The sequence below is a fragment of the Sceloporus occidentalis genome, unplaced genomic scaffold, assembly GCF_023333645.1.
Source record: "Sceloporus occidentalis isolate IW3139 unplaced genomic scaffold, rSceOcc1.0.p SCAF_43, whole genome shotgun sequence".
NCBI lineage: Eukaryota > Metazoa > Chordata > Lepidosauria > Squamata > Phrynosomatidae > Sceloporus > Sceloporus occidentalis.
Window position 1 is genome coordinate 4,880,988 of NW_028317023.1, and position 19,325 is coordinate 4,900,312.

Consider the following 19,325-nt stretch of genomic DNA (forward strand, 5'->3'; position numbering starts at 1 on the left):
TGTGAACCCAATTATCAATTAAAAATGGTTAATTGGTTAATTTAGTAACTTTTGTTAAAGCTGCAGTGTTAACTCAGGTTATCTCTTTTCTAGTATTAAAATTAGTTTGAAGGTCTGAAACATTTAAGTGTGACAAATATGCAAAAATGGAAAAAAAAAATGGCATAGGGCAAATACTTTTTCACAGCACTGTAGTAGGTAGCGCCTGATATTCAAAACCCATTTTTTCAGTATGTTTATCAAAGCCCCTCCATCGTCTAATCAATGATATTGTTGGATGCAGTGAATTAGAGAAGGGTAACACTGATATACCAGAGGGGGAATTCCAATCAATACATCAGCATTATATAATGGAGTTGATTAATTAGCAAATTCAGCTCCACGGAATAGCTTTGGGATTTTCATTTTAAATTTAAGTCTGACCAATAATATCCCTCTTTATTGCTAGAAAGTTCTGTCTATGGATGTATTTAAATGGCTAATACTACAACAGATTATGTAACATGTGCATTAACTTTTATAGATGGGAAAGTCAATAAAATAATTCAATAAATCGATCTATTAATTCCTATCTTACAATATTCAAATAAATTAACTTTTTAAAAGATATTTGTTTTTAAGATATTTGGCATACCACAAATCAATTTATCCTGTTGATAAATATTACACTATTTTTATAATTTAATTTATACTATTTGATTAAAAATCAAAATTCAGTAGTAATAATCCTATCTAATGTTCTTCACCAGTTGATGTACTGTGGTAATTTCAAGGTCAATGTAAATGTGCAGAACTCAGCAGATCTATAGTAATGTTTATTTTTAACAACTTAACCATATAAGCTAGAAAACAAGAAAAGGACAAAAAAAATAACCATCAGGAAATATATCTATGAGTGTTAGCCAAAGTGATGCATTGCAAATCTATGATTTCATCTCTAATGCATGCTAATTTAATATGTAACATATGAACTTAAAACACATACTATACTAAATAACAAAACAGAAATAACTAATATACTAAAATAAAACCACACTTTTTTAAAATAATAATAATAAAAAAAGTCCTAGTAATATAACAAATACATTTTCTTGAATGTTTATATGTTGTATGTAACTTACTCTTTTTTAGGAACCTCTTTCCTCAACCAATGGAAATCAGATTGTGATAAAAAGTGCAGGGTCTGCAGTACATTCCCAAAATAATCCGATTCTGAAAATTTCAACTGCAGAATGGAGATAAAAAAAATATACTCGCACATTAATGTGATGATTCTTCATTAAAATTCAAGCTCCTGTCTGTTTTCTTTTCACACTATTAGAAATTAGGCAAACTTTTAGAAGATGCTTATTAATATTCTTAAAGTGTACGCTGTTTTTATTTGATATGCATACCTAATACTTAAACATGGATTTAGTAAATGCTATGCATTTGCCTATGCTATGCCTATATCAGTCATAAATATATATTTTTAGGTTAAAAATCAATAGTGTATGCTTACTGAATAAACATGCAAAATGTTTTCCCTCGGTTACTGCATTTTATACCTGTCAGGTATAATGGCTTCTCTTAGAACGAAATTTTAAACATACAGTATATGAAATATGGGCAGCTGAAACACATACATTTTTGTGCAGTTCTGTCAAATTAACATTTTCTTATGTGCATCTCTTGTGAATTCAGATTTGTTCCTACAAAAAAATAATTTATCTCACAACAATCCCAGTCATAATGGCAACCCAAGCTGTTTTATACAAACTGTAATAAATTATTTTGTTCCAAAATGATGCGTGATGTTTCTCTTCTATAGCTGGTCGAATAATTATGTAAATAGCTTCTTTGGAAGGGCCCAATGCATATTAAATTTAATGTACTATATGAGCAGTAAATGTAGTGTGGCATCAAGTTATTGCATGCATTAGATATAAATTAGATAGCCATTCTCATACTGGAAGGATTTCGTTTCCTATTAGAAAGATCATAATGCAGCAAAAACAAAAATGAAAATGTTATACTGGAGTATTAAATAATTGCTCAAAAAAGAGTTTCTTGGCATCTCCTGAAAGAAACCCTATTCTAAATCCATGATGCAAGCCTAAACTACAATTTACAGAACAATTTTATTTTCATAATTCGAATGGGACAGACGATGTACCAGATCTATCCTTAAATACATCAGCACAACCTCCATTGTTCAAGCCACGTGTTTTTAATAGGCAAAGTACCAGGATATGACATCATATCAAAGCGCTCAGCAGTAAGAACAGTGCCCGCAGAGGGGGCGCTGCCCTGGGTCAGACCTAGGGCAGCAGCAAAGATAAATACATTGCTGTTGCTATTATTGTTTTATGAGGAATCCCTTCTCAAGCAGCCAACCAGTAGCAAGAACCGTCAGACCAGAGACAAGAAGGAGATTCCGTTTTGGAAGAATGCATATTAAATTATTCACAGTAATATGTATTCTTCTTTATCATGTGGCAATTAAAAAGCAGGCTCTAATGTTTTTGTGAACGTGTGGCAACTGTCACACAAAATGATGCTCAGAAGATAAACGTAAGGCTCTTGAAGATCTCACCATTTTGACTTCTTCATTTATGTAAGTGTCATTCAAAAGGAATTCTGGATATCCAACTTTGGCCATCACAGTTTTTGCCTGGAAATGGAAATGGGGGAAAAAAATCAAACAACTTTCTATGACGCAGATTCCTGCTTTACTAGCAATTAATAAATAGGGCTTGATGGTGGCACAAAAGGAGCAAAAGAATAATCTTATATACAAAAGGAGTTTTAGGGAGGTGCATACAAATACTGTAAAGTAAGAATGCTTTAAATATGTTTCAAGACATGGTAATACTGTATTTTCATAATTTAACAAAATGTAAAGTAAGTGAACATAAAGAAAATCTAAATTAAATCAAAATTTGGTGTGACTACAATTTGCCTCAAAATTAGCATGAATTCATCTAGGTACTCTTGCACAAAGTCAGGGATTTTGTAGGCATATAGCAATATGTATGATTAAACAATTATACCAAATGGGTGCGAATGATCATCAATTCAATATGTAGGTTGAAACACAATCATTAACCGAAACAGCTGTGTAGGAGGAATACCAAGGTGAGGTTGCTGAAGACAATTTAAGGTCGAAAGTCATACACCATGGTAAGACTGAGCACAGTAATGAGACACAAAGGTAGTTATACTACAGCAATGTCTTTCCCAGGCTGAATTGTCAAGGCAGACAGGGGTTTTCTGATGTTCTGCCCAAATTATTTTGAAGAAGACACAGTGGTCAGCCAAGGAGATGCAGGAGATGAAAGACACATCATGCATCACTTCGTAATCGGAAGATGTCTAGCAGTGCTCAGCATTGGCAGAACAAAGTAGATCCCTGGAACACCAATTTACTGTTCAGAGACATCTGGTCAAAAGTGGTCTTGCGGCCATACCTCTGGTGTGCAACTCAACTATTCCCAAAATCGCAGGAACTGCAGCATGTGCTCTGGACTGATAAGTCCTAAGTGTTAATATTTGGCTATAGCAGAAGGCAGATTGTTGGCCAAAGAGCTAGAGAGCGGTATAAGAATGTGTGTTTGCAGGCAACAGTAAGGCATGGTGGAGGTTCCTTGTAAGTTTTCGACTGCATTTCTCCAAATGGATTTAAGGGGTTTGACCAGAATTAATGGTCTCCTAAATCCTGAGAAGTACAGGCAAATACTTATGCATCATGCAAAAGTATCAGGCCCCAATTGGCCCCAATTTATGCTGCATCATGACAATGACCCAAAACATACAGCCAAAGTCATCAAGAACTATCTTCAGTGTAAAGAAGAACAAGGAGTCCTGGAAGTGATGGTTTTAAACATCATTGAGTCTGTCTGGGATTACATCAAGAAACAGAAGCAACTGAGGCTGCGTAAATTCACAGAAGAACTGTGGTTGGTTCTCTAAGATGTTTGGAACAACCTACCCACTGAGGTCTTTAAAAAAAAAGAGAAAAAAACACACACAAACACAAATTACCTCTGGCACAAATTACCTCTGGGTATAGTTAGAACATCTTCCTAATAAGCTTGCTATTATTTTAGGCAGTTTAAGCCCATCAGTTCATAGTGCATTCTACTGCTGCACGAATACAACTGATATCCAGCAGTCTATGTGTTAACATGAAAGATGAGCATGATCACTGTGGAGTAACATCTGGATGTATTATGACAGGTAATAAATAACACCATGTGAGGAAGCCTATTGTATCTAGATGCCACACTCAACAACTTTATGAGCATCCAATTACTTTGTAAACAGGCTGATTCTGATTGCAGCAAAATCATAAATATACCAAAGTGCCACAACCCTACAAGCTGGGAGCTGCAGTATGGTCTGTCATTACTAAACACGTAAAAAATATTAGACCCAATAAATTAAAAATCTATATAAAAAGATGCTAAATATACACGCAAGTCAAGACTAAATAAAAAATCACATGTAGCTTTCAGTACAGGAAATATGGTAATTCATATAATGGGTAACCCTATCATTTTTTCTATTTGATATATTTAACTTTGCTGTAAGAAAACACTTTTTGTCATCTTTTTTATATCAGCATCCAAATATTCCATTACCAATAATGCCACTATTAGCAAACTAGATGTACATGGGGGTTACAAATAGAAAGCTGTTCTGGTACTAAGTCATACAAGTAGAGCATTCAGCACAAACATGGTTCCTATGGGAGAACCTCAGCTTTTTTATCACTTTGAACCAGAGTGGCTCTTTATATACAACTCCCATTATATCTCTGTTCCATATTTTTACCTCACATTAAATTATTTCACCGATTTTCTCTCCCCATAACCCAACATGTTTCATCTTGACCTTTGATTTACAATGCAAACTTATCTAAACTACTGTAAAATCTACTAACGCCAAGACTGGCCATCTTGCACATCTGGCAAATGGCTGGAGGGCCTGTGGCCAATAGAGCCAAGTAATTAGAATGATTGCTGCTTCAGAGGCAGATAAGGTTCTGCAGTGTGTGGCCACTGGCTGGCTAGTGCGGCCACATGCTGTAAGAGTACAGGAATGTAACACTTGGCCACACGTATCCAGCTGGCGGCCGCACATGAGTAGGGAAAGTCACCTAAAATATCACAACTGACAACAATGGCCACCTCCAGGTATACAGATAAAAGAAGTTTATTGAAACAATATATAATAACACAAAGTTTTCTTCAATGCTAATTTACATTACTGTATATGGCACTGTATTTACGACCCAACATATTAACGCGACTTCTTTCAAGTCAGAGATGGTCTCTGCTATTTACATCTTTAGCCTAGGTTTTGATAAAGTTAGAAATGACTTAAAACTAAATTTGAATTTTAATGGCAAAGTTATGAGCCATTTAATTATGAAGATTAATTCAACTTGCCTTTATTAGAAAGCATGGCTGATTTTTCTCAGTCATGTAGATTTGTTTAAAAATATTACTGAGAATAAATTACCCAAGCCAGCTAATTTACTACTGTTTTGCCAGAGTACCAGTTGAATGCTGTAATTCAAACATAATATAACTTTTGAACTTTGAGGATACATTTATAAAATATTTTGGTCTTGCTATATGGAAAAAAATACAAATTGTTTTTTAGCCTGTATTTCATATTTATAACTTGTTATGCGGTAAGATATTGATTCAATAAATCACCCAAAAGCACAGAATTTCCATATTATATATATATATATATATATATATATATATATATTAATTGGTATAATTTTTTAACCATAAAATTATTATAAACAGCCACTAATGGTCATCAGTTTAATGTAGGTTGAAACACAATCATTAACTGAAGCTGAAACAGCTTCGGGGGGGGGATTAAACTGGTTGAGGACAAGCCAAACTCACCAAGGTGACATTGTTGAAGACAGTTTAATGTCAAAAGTCATACACCATGGTAAGACTGAGCTATTTTGAAGAAGCACAATGAAAAGGGCAATGTTGAGGACCGTAGATGCAGTGGTCGGCCAAGATAACAGTGCAGTAGATGAAAGACACATCATACTTCCCTTCACAATCAGAGGATGCCCAGCAGTGCCATCAGCTCAGCATTGGCAGAAAACAGAGACACCTTGGTACACATATCTACTGTTTGAAGAAGTCTGGTTAGAAGTTGTCTTCATGAAAGACTTGTGGCCAACTTGCCATACCTCCGGCATGGAAACAAGCCCAAGCTACTCAACTATTTAAGAAAACACAGGAACTGGGGTAAAGAAAATGGCATATATTTGGCTGTAGCAGAAGGAAGTCTGTTCCCCAAAGGGCTTGAGGGCAACAGTTAAGCATGGTGGCAAGTTTCGGGCTGAAGCAAGTGATCGTGTGGCCCCCACAGGCCCCTGATCTCAACATCATCAAATCTGTCTGGGATTACATGAATGCTGATTACTGATGCTGCATAAATCCACAGAAGAACTGGAGTTGGTTCTGCAAGATGTTTGGAACAACCTCCCTGCCAACCTACCATCCAAGAATTGATGCTGTTTAGAAGGCAAGTGTTAATTCTAAATATTGATGAGATTTAGATTCTTCTTCTGTTCTGTCACTTTACATTTGTTAAATGATAGAAATAAACAATTAACATGTCTATTAACATGTCTATTTTTGAAAGCATTCTTACTTCACAGCATTTTCTTACACCTGCCTAAAACACTATTTTATTATAACAATTAACCACCACTTTTTGTTAACTGACTTATAACACATTTTTCATGCCTTTTTCCCTGTAAAAAAAAACTACAAAGGTATCTTAATTATGTGTCTGCAACGATTCCTGAAAGAATATGCAGACACATCATTAGAACCAGTGTATGATTTCCTAAACTGTGCTATGTAGACAACATCTCATGTGAGGCTGGCTTTACTCACTAAATATCATGTAGTCACAAGAAATGATGACATGTAGAAATATGTTAAAGAAATTAAGGATGGTTTTATTGTACCCTGCCTCATATACCAGGCACTAGTGTTTCTCTTCATCGCCAGGTCAAATTAAATGTGGAAGTGCAGAACAATTTGTCCTTAATTTCAAATCAAACAGCTGTCTTTCTCAAGCCTAGAACCTACCCATTGTATTAACCACCGTAACTTCAGCCGGAATGCTATTCTATTTATTAACCCTGTTTTAGTTTTAGACTATAACCTCTTGTCGTACCATTTCCATTTAACCCATATATTAATAATCTCATCAGTTCTCTCACACCCTTCTTACAAACTACAATATTTAAGATGCATTAGTCTTATCTGATCATTTAATCTTGTGCTTCTTTATAGGAATATGTAAAACCTTGTATAGATAGGGTCTCTAGCACAGTACTGGTTTAAATAACTTGAAAACAAAAAGGTAGTATATATACCGGTAGTACTAGTCACCCTAATTTAGCCTAACCTATGAATAGGATTTATGGGGCACAAAGCAGAAGCGAGGGGTGTAATATGGGTTTAGAGGGGTGTAATATGTTTTTAGAGGGGTGTAATATGCACTGGTCCAAATCCAATGCATTTATGTTGCTTCTCTGAATGGGGATGGTTTCGTGCAAATGAAAATTGCTTGCATTGCTACAGAATGAATTCTGAATGTTGGGATTTTTGGCTAAATAATATAGACTAACTGTTTGATATGAAAATTAGATTACCGTAAACTGAACGCAGTACAGTTTGCTTGAATTCAAAAGAAGAATTATGTTGAGATAATTGGGATATTATAGACACATTTAAATACATAAGTTATTTGACATGTGCTTGAGGGAATTGTTAGAACACGAGGTGATAATCTAAAACTAGATGTAAATGTTTTACTTTACAGAGCAGGCGTAAAATAGGATGTATAGGATGGAGGTTGATACTGTGAGGGAATTTAAACATGCATTTATAGACATTTGCTATCCTGAATCCATCAAGTCCAAGGACCGGTCAATGTTTGAGTCTTTAAAACTGTCCAAGTCGTTCTTATCTGCCGTCAAATTATATGTCCCTATTTGCAATGAGAAGCATGGATTATATCTGCAACAAGGGTGGGGTACCGGAAAAAGTGAGAGAAAGGATTAAGAAAACTAGAGCTGCTTGTCTCTTCAAAACAAACCCTCACAAATGTACATTAAATGGGGCCTCAACAGAAATATGTTAATAACATCATATAATGATTTGAATACGAATATTAACACAGAGTCTGATACATTTTACTGGGTGTGTAACGTCTGCAGTGCTAAGGCACATGTTGGCTGGGATCTGCTGCCATCTTATGATGAGACTTGGTATTTATTATGTTTCCCCAATCATGTATTTATCCAATAATGTTTTCCCAATGTATATTTATTACAAAAGGTATGCCTTTGAAGGCAGCCATCTTAAATACATTGCTATATTGCTTGATTATACCACCTTATTCCTCATTATTTATTGGAAATAAGGAATCGAGGAAAGGGATTCAATTTAAGACCAAATGGCTGCAAATGTATTTAAAAAAATATAATGTTCATTTATTTGTGCCCCCAAAAAATCATAATTTAATGACCTGAAATGCTTTTAAACATGCATTCTAAATTATGATTAGGGGTTAAATGTATTTCCTGCCACTGTACAAGTAGTTGAATCTTATCAAAACTGACCATAGACAGTTGATATATACATGACTATTGCTGAAATAGTTCACTAAGAATTTTTACCTGTATGTGTTTTTCTTTTTTATATTAACCTACATTGGGAATTAAATCAGAAACAGACGCATACTGATGATTTTAAGTTTGTATATACATTTGTTTGTTTGTCTTATTCAGTTGATCTATGCCTGCAATGTTGTGTTTCCATCTGTTCTTTTTTGATCTACACTTGAACTAGAAGGGTTGTATGTAGTTGATCTACATCTGCTATATTGGTTTGTATGTATTATTCAGTTCGCTATGTTATCATGTGCCATTTAGTTAAGTTCTATGTTATTTGGTATTAAGTTTATCTATACTTTGAATTAAACCCCATATAGTATTTTTTTTTTTGTAGTGGGGGATGCCATGTTGGCTTTGCAGCACAATGCCTTAAGCCATTCTGAGTGCATTTCAAGTGCTTAGTATTTGTATTGTGTATTCTTCTAATTCCCTGCATTTCTCAGTAGTAGGAGGGGACAAGGGTACTCTAGGGTGATGATGGGGGCACCACAGGGTGGCCCCCATCGGGTGCCTGAATGCCCAAGGCAGGCCCTGGTTGTATATAACCGAGTACAAAAAATATCATCAATGTTATTGAGAAACAACTAGTTTGATATGTCAGAAACTTCCATAAGTCAAAATATTAAATTCCTAATTTGTGTTAATAGACGTGTACAACAAGTTCATATGTTCACTTATTTTAACCCTCAGCAGCAGTAATTCATATGCTTGACAACTACCTCGAGTAGACAATGGCAAAAGCTATCTTGCCTATAGAACATTTCATTTTGAAAACAAGAATTACAATGTCTATTTCTATTCTGTTATGACAGCTATTATAATATACTTGCATGAATAATTCATTAATATGTAGATTACTGTTAAATATTCATGCAAATAGTTCAAAATAAAAATATAATAGAAAAAGAAGATGCTGAAAGATAAATCACATTTTGTATTTACCAACTATCCACAACACTGCTAAAAGGAATACATAATCAAATTGTTGTCTCATTATATTTATGTTTAAACACAATCAGTGTAGTATAGATATTTGATTTCTGAAGCGCCCAAATTTATATGAAAATCTGTTTACTTATATTATGTAGTTGTGAATTTCTGGAATTTTCTCAATAAAAAATATTTAGTTTACTGCAAAGTATGTATATATAAACCGTAAATATATATATATATATATTGCCTATTGCCTACTGCATAATTTGCACTCACTACAAACAAGTCAATCATAAAAAAATGAAGGTTTTTTTATTGCATGAGCAAGTATCCTGCTCATATTATTATTGCATCAATAAAAATCATCATGGTACATTTGTTGATAACTTAACATAGGCCTCAACCGAGCAGGGAGCCCCCAGGTCTCTAGCTAAATGCTCTGTTATAAAAACCCTACACGAGACAAATCGGTCTCGGTAATCAACACCACCCTCTGAAGCAGTGGAAGGGTTAAATATTTTGGTCATTATCTGCCATCGTCTGAAACACAATGACTATGGAAGCCAGAAATCCTTTTATGAATATAAAACCAGAGCGTCTCTTAATCATCTTAACTAATCTTAATGAAGCTTGGAATTCAGAAAGGTATTTAAAAACACACATTCAATTTCAGTGTCTCATTCTTATCACTATAATTTAGGATTCTCTTCATGGATAATTTTGTTCATAACAGCTAGTGCAGAACAATGTCGGACACATCTTCCAAACACATTTGTTTGTACAAAAAAAAACAGATTATGTGTAATTGATGTAGACCCAGGTTTCATGGGAAGTCACACAAAAATCTTTCTCATAAGTCTCCCCAGAATTCAATAGTTACAAGTTAAAAGAGACACGCCGGCCATCATATTCACTTTAATGCATATGATATCTTAGTAGTTCCTTTAATTTTTTGCAGGCTCCTCCATGTGTATTCACCTCTTTCCCTACCACCTAGCGGCTAAGTTTGCAGGGAAAGTCTTTGGCAGAACACAACTGCTGCTCACTAAAGCGCATACATACTCAGGGTAGTCTACCTGGAGCTCTCTCTTCTGTGGGAGAATCCATGAGAAGGTGTGAGGCGAGACAATTATGGAGCCAGGCTTAGGGGCATAGTTAGTCTCAAAGTGCCTTTATTGGAAGGGGAGTAGGATGGAGTAGGCAGGAGACAGACATGACCAAATGCAGAGCTCCTGTCTGGAGAAACAAGAATGTGACCAAGAGACCTGGGGGGTGTAGTGGGTCACCCAGATACTCTGGGTCAAATCCTAAGCATTTACAGGTAAGGCTATGTTCACTGCCCGCCATCCCCAGAGCTAACTCGCATGAGAGTTCTAGGGGATTTAATGAGACCACACTCACTTCAATGGGAGCGCTTCCCTAACGTTGACAGTGGTGAGAAGAACAGGATCAGGGAGGGCAGAGTAATTGATTTTATTTATTTACATTCTTTGTTGGTCGGGTGATGGGACACTGCAGTGTCCCTTTAAGAGGCTAATAAAAATATTTTTTTCTATACTTTGTTGGTGCTTTTACATAATGCCAATACATTATCACACGTCCATATAGGTAAAAGGGTTATAAAGATCACATAAAGGGTGGGATTAGACTCCACTTGCCTACTGTTGTAGCACAGCTCTACGCAGGTACGTGCTATATAGATGCAGCCTCCTTCAACTAACTCACCTTGTTACATGGCATGATTACACTGACTTATTTAAACCACTGATTTTTGCAATGTTTGGGAGATATTTAGTTTAATTAAGGTACTATTTAACCTCTCTTATGATGAGTTCAGTAAAATTAATAATAATTAAAGTCCTGGCCTAAATTCCATTTCCTTCTTCCCACCTTGTCATCTTAGGCTGCAAGAACTGAGTGGAAAGACTTGTTTAATGTAAACTTAGCAAAATGCAAAATCTTTCAAACTAGAAGTAATACTATACATATAAAACTGACTATAATTATACATTTATGGCTTGTTTCTACGGTCTTTACCTCGAAAAAGACCAAATTATAAGATCTGTCCCCCAAACTACATAAATTGAGTATTTGGGCAAATGTCAGGGTTATCCTCCAGTCCGTATTAAAGGTCTGCAGACAGCTTGTCAGGGATGTGCCAGGACCTCAAATCTTGTAATATATATCAGATTTTAAGTTAGACTTCGTTTTTTGTTTTATTATATATTGTACAGCACTGTAGAATATAAAGGCACTATTACATCAATAAATAATGATTATAATTACCTGTGTATAGGTATAACAATAAGTTACATAGTCTATGGTCAAATAACAAGTAACATAGTCTACATACCTACTTTATATTTTTTTCTTTTAATCTCTGGCCCAGGTAATAATGTCACATAATATTAGAAAGTTAAACCTTTGCACCAGAATGTTTATAATTACTAATAATTCATACTATTTAATGGCATTTGGTGATGACAGAGTAGATTAAACTTGTTTTAGAACAGTCAATGCAGAAATAAAATAAAGGTGAACATAAAGTTTAGCTGAAAAAAGTGACACCCAGGACAGAAACAGTACCTAATAATTTACTGACCTCATGTCCTCATCTTGGGCGCAATGAATCATATACGTCTTTAGTAGCACTAGCTGCAAGCAGGCGGATGGACTTGCAAAATTGGTCAAGAAAAATGTAAACAGCCAGGTCTGTTCTTTATTGTCTGAGTTACTGACTTGAATTGAAACAACCAAAAATCAGTGTAAGTAAAGCCAGTTGTCTACAGGGTTGAATTGGAATTTTTTAGTCTCCCATGGAGTTCTGTTGAGTTGATCACTGTTGAGTTGGACACTATGGGCCTCCCTGATGAGTTGCTATCACCTTACTGTCAAGTTCAAGACAACTGCTGATGAGTTGGTCATTGAGTTTGTCAGTCGACATAAGACATGAGGGTATCATCTGTGAGTAGAGTTGTCATCCTAGTCTATCATACAAATTGGAAGGTTAGTTCTACTCAAGTCAGATACCTGTATTCTTTTCATAGAAATTCACTACATGTTGGAGAGACATAATTAAAACATAGTTGCCATTTTTTATGCAGTCTACCACTGATTTTACCAGCAACAATCCTATTATTGATAGAATTCAACTTAAATCCTTTGAGACATGCATTATTCATGTATGTTGTACCTTCTCTTCTGCTTTTCTTTTGGTTTCTTCATCCATCCAGTCATTTTCTTTTTCTAGCATGTCGATAAATGCCCAGCGGATACCTTCAATCAGCTCTTGCATCTGGATAACAAACACCATTTTTCAGAAAGATGGATTTTGGTTATATCATACAAACCAATGGCTATAGCTTTCTGTCTGTTGAGTCTGCATTTTATGTTAAATTATTTTGGCAATTTCATTTTTATTTAAAAAAAACCAAAACATTATTTAATGTTACAGTAGGAAAGATTGAACATAGTCCAAAATATATTAGCAGAAAGACACATACAGACTGAAACATTTTAGATTATTCAGCTCTATTAAATAAAATTGTAAAGATATTATTTATGCACATATGCATATGTATTCTATAAAATAACCCTTTCGTTAACAGTGTCATATTTCCCATTGGTATAGTAGGCAAAAGGTGAGGATTAAACGGAGGCTAACTAGATACTATGCTCTCAGTGATAAATGTTGATAATTCACTAAAAGAGTTAGTGCATCTGGCAGATCTAAAAACATGGTTTTCATATGGACAACTGGTTGTTAAAAGGTTTCATTCTTGCGCAATTTGTATTAGGGTAAACATAATTTGCACTCTCTAGAGAAAACTGCCTGTGTATGGCAAAGATATCTGAGGTGCATTTAGAATCAAACATTTGGAGAATGGAATCTCTTAGATTACCCAGCAGAAAATGTATGAAAATCTTATGGCGTGCCATGTTTACAAACCAGTTTGAAAAACAAAGTTGAAAGATATTAGATGCTAACAAGAATCTAAATCTTTAGAGAAGCTGTTACTCATCGGTACATTATATTAATTGGTTTAAGCATAAAAATGATTGAGCATGTTAACATTCAGTATTTGAATAATACATTTAAATTAATATTAAATGTCTAATGCATGTAGAATGAAACAATACCCATAATGCAGTTGTTCTATCATATTATATCTTTAGTAGTGGTTTGTTGTATAACTGTTGCCAAAATTAAATTGAGGTTGGGATTTAAATGTTTTTTTTAAACATGTTAATCTTAAAACCGTATTAAAAATATATTGAAAAAATGCAAATTCAACATATAGTTTTTTCCTCTAAATATTAATGTACAGTTCTTAAAGGTAAGAGTTCCTCTATAATGTATCTACAGGAAAAGTTCACATTACTTAGGAATACCATGTTCTTCACTTCATTTCTAGAAGCAAATATTTTGGAAAATATGTTCTATAAGGAATACAAGGTTATTCAGAATATACAAACCAGACAATGTAAAACTATATGTTACAATATACCATTTTTTTCTTGTCCTCTTGGAAGTGAGCATTCACAAACATCTTCCCCACAGCATAAGGGAGAGAATTTTCTATGTAATTTACACATCTGTCCCAACGAGCTGCCAGAGAATTGGTACCCAGAAGAACCTGTGTGATAAATCATAAAATGCCGGTAAATATGGTTTGAGACAATAGGTTTTTACTGAAAATTTTAACCTATGAGCACAGCACCCAAGCACATTGTGCGATCCTATGGTAGTAGGGCAGCAGCAGTGTGGCAGCTCACACACAGGGTGCAAGCATGTGTGTGTGCATGTATGTATGTTAAAGCGCATGGTATTAGAGTGTATGTATGTTAATGTATGGAGTGTGTATATGGTGGCAACGTGAGTCTGTTAGTGTATGGTGGTAGCATGTGTGTGAGCATATGGTCTCAGTGTAAGCGTATGTTACTGTAAGGCAGTAGAATATGTATGTGTTAGTGTATGGTGTCTGTATGCATGTGAGCATATGGTGTTAGCGTGTGTGTGTATTAATGTATGATGTTAAAGTGTATTAGTGTATAGTGTTAGCATGTGTGTGTCAGCGAATTGGTATTAGAGTGTCAGGTGTGTGTCTATGATTAATGGTGTGTGGGAGAGGATGTATATGTGTAAGCTCCTCTAACCCTAGGTTCATCCCTGTGTAGAACATTGTAATACACTCATGTGCAGAACAAATGTTCTTTGAGTCTAAATGATATCTGTGTTCTATTTTTTTCTGGTAAACACCTTAATCCTTTCTCACACGGAAACATTATGTGAGAACATGTTTTATTGGTACGCATTATGTAATCAATGTAATGACCTGGTTCTTCCCATGTATACATACAGAGCTGTCTGCGCTCATTCAAACCAGAACACTGAGATATCTGCTAACAGTGGCAACCTAATGGCCATACCACAATTTGGTTAATTTATTTCACATACATTATGCCTGCCAGACTATTTTACATATTGACCTACATCCATGCTTTATAAACAAATATCTTTGCTAATGTTAGCCTTGAATCTACCACTTGCTGTTTTACATAAATCAACATTCATCTATTTTAGCAACATGGTCCAATCTCACTTTGAATCAGAGTATGCACGTATTTTGAAGTACATTGTTTCAAATAATACTGAAAGTGTAAAGTAATTAACAAAACATTCCCAATAAACAAAATCAATACAATGCAGTAAATGCAAGCCAAAATACTTTAGATATTTAAACTTAAAAAAGTACTGTGAATTATTGTGACACGATAGAAGGTAGAATTAACCCAACATACCCATAAATAACAAATTAGTACTATCAAAAAGAACACTCCTCCCAAACCTAACACAATATATCCAGACTCTTTCCAATACAAGTCAAAACCTATTGACAACAAACAAGATACTTTTTTAATGAAAGGTCTTTCGTAAGAACTCATGGATATGAGAAGAACGTATCAGATAATGTAATTTATGTTGGGTTTTTTGTGTTCTTTTTTTTGGAAGAGCAAGTGTTACAGTGATCCCAGATGAAACCTTTTCAATATATTTGCCACCCTGTAATATTAGCACCTCTATGCTGACAGCACAAGGCATCTAAGCAAATACCTTTAAAGTCTTTTTACCGTTGAGGTTGTTTTAGGTGTACCAGATGCATATCACAGCTTTTACTCAACAAGACAAATGTATTGCCCCAAAAAGTTAACTTCACGTATCCGTTTCTTACCCGGGCATATTCCAGCTGTCTGTACTGAAAACGTCTACTGAGGTTGGATATTCTCGAGTACACAAATCTCCATATCAGGTAGTTGGCAAGGGTCCTGGGCAAACATAAGCAGACACATATAAGTAATATATTTTGACGAGGGACTAATATATTCAATTCATTTTAATGTTCTTCCATTTGTTGCCAGTGATGACCTGGAAGAAATCCTTGTCTCTAAAAACTCAAAAATAAAGTGGTGGTAAAAATACCATTTCATTATGCATACCAAAGTGGTATTTAGGGAATACATACCATTCCTTTCTGTAAAGAACCGTGTACTCATTACCATGGCATACAGATCTAAAGTCTATAAAATCTTTTATATTTATACATGAAGTGCCAGCAGATTCCCTATAATTTTTGCTGGGAATTCTTAATTATTATGTGGAAAAAGTACCGTATATAAAAGTTGTATCTTTAAAAAAGGCCATTAATGGCTAAATTAGTTTATCACAAACTATGTAACACAATGTATGTGGAAACCCTTCTGAATGATTGAGTTTACGTGTTTCAGACACATTCATTGCTAACAGGTATATTCTATGTATCCTATGTATGCAATCTGGGTGCCAGGGCTGACCTCTGGGGTGTGTGACCTGTGATCTATTTAGGGTTTCCATGCATTATTTATTTGATCTATACCTTCAATGCTGATTTCACATGGGATTTTCAGTTGCACTATACCTGCAAGGGACTCTGGGAGGGGGCACCACAGGGGTGCCTGAACACCTAAGGACTCGCACCATTCGTTTGCTATGCGATCGGCATAGTATTTTGCTCCTGCCCATGTGGTGTGAAGACCTTACACTAGGATCAGAAGGGGGGTTTTTTCAGTTTGTTTTTTTCTGTTAAGGTGGAGGGTGTGATTGTAGAAAGAACTATTTACAAATTCTTTTTTTTTTTGTTTCCTGTTTTACAGATCTACAAAAATAAAAACATTTTCTAGGTGTGAAATCACTCTTTCAAAGTGAAACCGACCATGAAAAGATGCACATCTGAAAACAGGAATCATTTATCTCTGAAATGACTTGGCAAAAGCCGCACTTAACTGTGGAAATATGTTTACAGAAGCAGCATGAAGCCCCCCAAAAATGATGCAGAGGCTGAAACATATCCGCTGTATCTTCTCTTCTGGGTGACTGGCGAAACATACATTGCTATAGGGAACAATTCAGCCCTTCACGGTAACGAATGTAATGCTAAATCCAGTGCTACAGTAAAATGCATGGCATTTCATAATATGTACAGTCTATTAATCTCGAGACACCACTAAGTGTTTTATACACTCCAGTCTGAGGTATGCCAAAGGCAGCAACCAGAAAAAGGGAAAACAAGCAAAACAGTGATCAGAATTCCTAAGTTTGCATATAAAACTATTGAGTTTATTGATTAATGGCCAATAACTATACAAATGTCCTTTTTCGTACTTTGTGTTGCTTCCTTTTGGGGGAGGGGAATGAAATGCTAGAGATATTTAAACTGACAAGGCATGTTTTTGCACTGATTCTTTCAGAATTAGTTTAAGAAAGCATATCAGGAAACTGATTCTAAGATATCTACATTATTATCATGACTTAAGGGGAATTTTTCCATGAATAATACATCTCATATGAATAATAAGGTCGGGGAGTATTTACACAGTCTTGCAGAACAACAGAATGTTTTGAGACTAAGTAATATGACAGCAAATGATCGTGATCAATGATAGTTTCCATGGCAACTTCCAAAAGAAGATTCAGAACGTGTTGAGGTTTTTTGCTCTGAACATCCTATACAGCCTATGGATAGCTCATAAAAGGGGCATTTTTTATCTGATACATCAGCTAATTTAGAGTAAACTATAATATCATAAATGTATTCACATATTGATATTCTCCTGTTATAGCCAATTAACTTAACGTGTGTCTCAAATGAAGGTGTGTAAAAGAATTTAGAATATAAAACGTGCAGCGCCCATGACTGGTGTTGTTCTAGCTAACCTTGTGGTGGTAGCTCCGTGTCTAGACTGAACACTGATGAAGGAGACAAGTGCTTCCTCATACTAGAAATCTCCTACGTGTGTATAAATGAGTTTAATAACCCCTACGAGTAGAGGAAAAGCCTCTGTATTCCCAGCATCGTATCGTATACAAGGGAACATTTGTCCAACTGATCAGGGGGTGACAAAAATGCCTGGGAATCATTTTATATTTGGATCTATAGACAAATATGTCAAAACAGCACCCAGCATGAAAAATCGTCAGCAAATGTATACAGAGCCAAGTAAACATTCCCACTGCCACAAAAATATAAATAAAGAGAAAAGGAATTCCACATAAGTATCCAGTACACGTGTTGGAACCAAGGATAAGAAGCATCTAGTCTCAACATCGAAGTTTGATGTTACTTTATGTAGCTTTATATTTGCAGAGCTGTAGATTATGGGCTTTGAGGTCTACTTGCTAAAGTGCAGGTCCATCTTAGTTTACAAACAAACAATTCACGGATTTATTAAACCGAGTTGCTTGCAGGTAACAATTGCAAGCTGGAACTCTTAGATGTAAACGACACGGTAGGGTTTATTTATTTATTTTAATTTAACTTTTTCTGAATTTTATTTTCCTGTACTTAAGCCCTGATCCCAAAGCGCAGGCGATGGAGGATGCAGAAAGGCACAACTGAGTTACATGTCTCCTCCTGGGCACAGAAAGGGAAAGCAAATGGACACTGGTGGGCTCCCTGAGGCTAGGGAGGGGAACATTTGCTGCAGTTTAAGTGGAAGTCTGCGGACCTCCTTTTTATTTTTTATTTTTTTTATTCTGCCAATCCAGAAAAACGCTTACCTTTTATCCTCAGCTTCTATTATTTTAAACAGTTCTTTAAAATACTGCGGCACCCGCACAATCACATTTTCTGAAGAATCAATATCTTTAAGTTCAGGGTACATGTTGAAATCAATTATTTTCTTTAGGTAGGTCAACCAGTCAAACTGCAAAAGGAAAATATGATTGACGAATTTAGTTCTCATTTTATGTGGCATTACTATGATTTCTGTTTTCAAATTCATTAGCAACTTGTTTTAGAATTAGCATTTAAGTTCCGAGATGTGCATGGCATTGGCCTAATATTGCCATATTACATTTAGTAATTTATATATACAATACTCTCCATGGGAGGATGTTTGCAGCCGTCTTTAATGCAACAGTAACATGTATCATATTACACTCCACTGTCTCATTAAAGAGATCTTGGGTCTCTTAAGCAATATATATATATATATATATATATATATATATATATATATATATATATATATATATGGAGGATGGTAATAATTATGGTTTATATATATATATATATATATATATATATATATATATATATAAACCATAATTATTCATTACTATTACTATGATTATTGC

General features: G+C 35.0%; 1 protein-coding gene across 1 annotated transcript in view; it reads right to left on the minus strand.

The window, feature by feature from the left end:
* The window catches only part of LOC149289747 (phosphate-regulating neutral endopeptidase PHEX-like), a 56,792-nt gene that overhangs the window by 19,336 nt on the left and 18,131 nt on the right, over nucleotides 1-19,325 (minus strand). Inside the window, exons 8-13 of the mRNA XM_089490262.1 lie at nucleotides 18,747-18,892; nucleotides 15,886-15,979; nucleotides 14,161-14,289; nucleotides 12,846-12,947; nucleotides 2,576-2,653; nucleotides 1,122-1,225 (exon numbers count right to left, since the gene is read on the minus strand). Of these exons, the coding sequence (XP_089346388.1) occupies nucleotides 1,122-1,225; nucleotides 2,576-2,653; nucleotides 12,846-12,947; nucleotides 14,161-14,289; nucleotides 15,886-15,979; nucleotides 18,747-18,892 (653 nt within the window). The remainder of the gene's footprint in view (nucleotides 1-1,121; nucleotides 1,226-2,575; nucleotides 2,654-12,845; nucleotides 12,948-14,160; nucleotides 14,290-15,885; nucleotides 15,980-18,746; nucleotides 18,893-19,325) is intronic.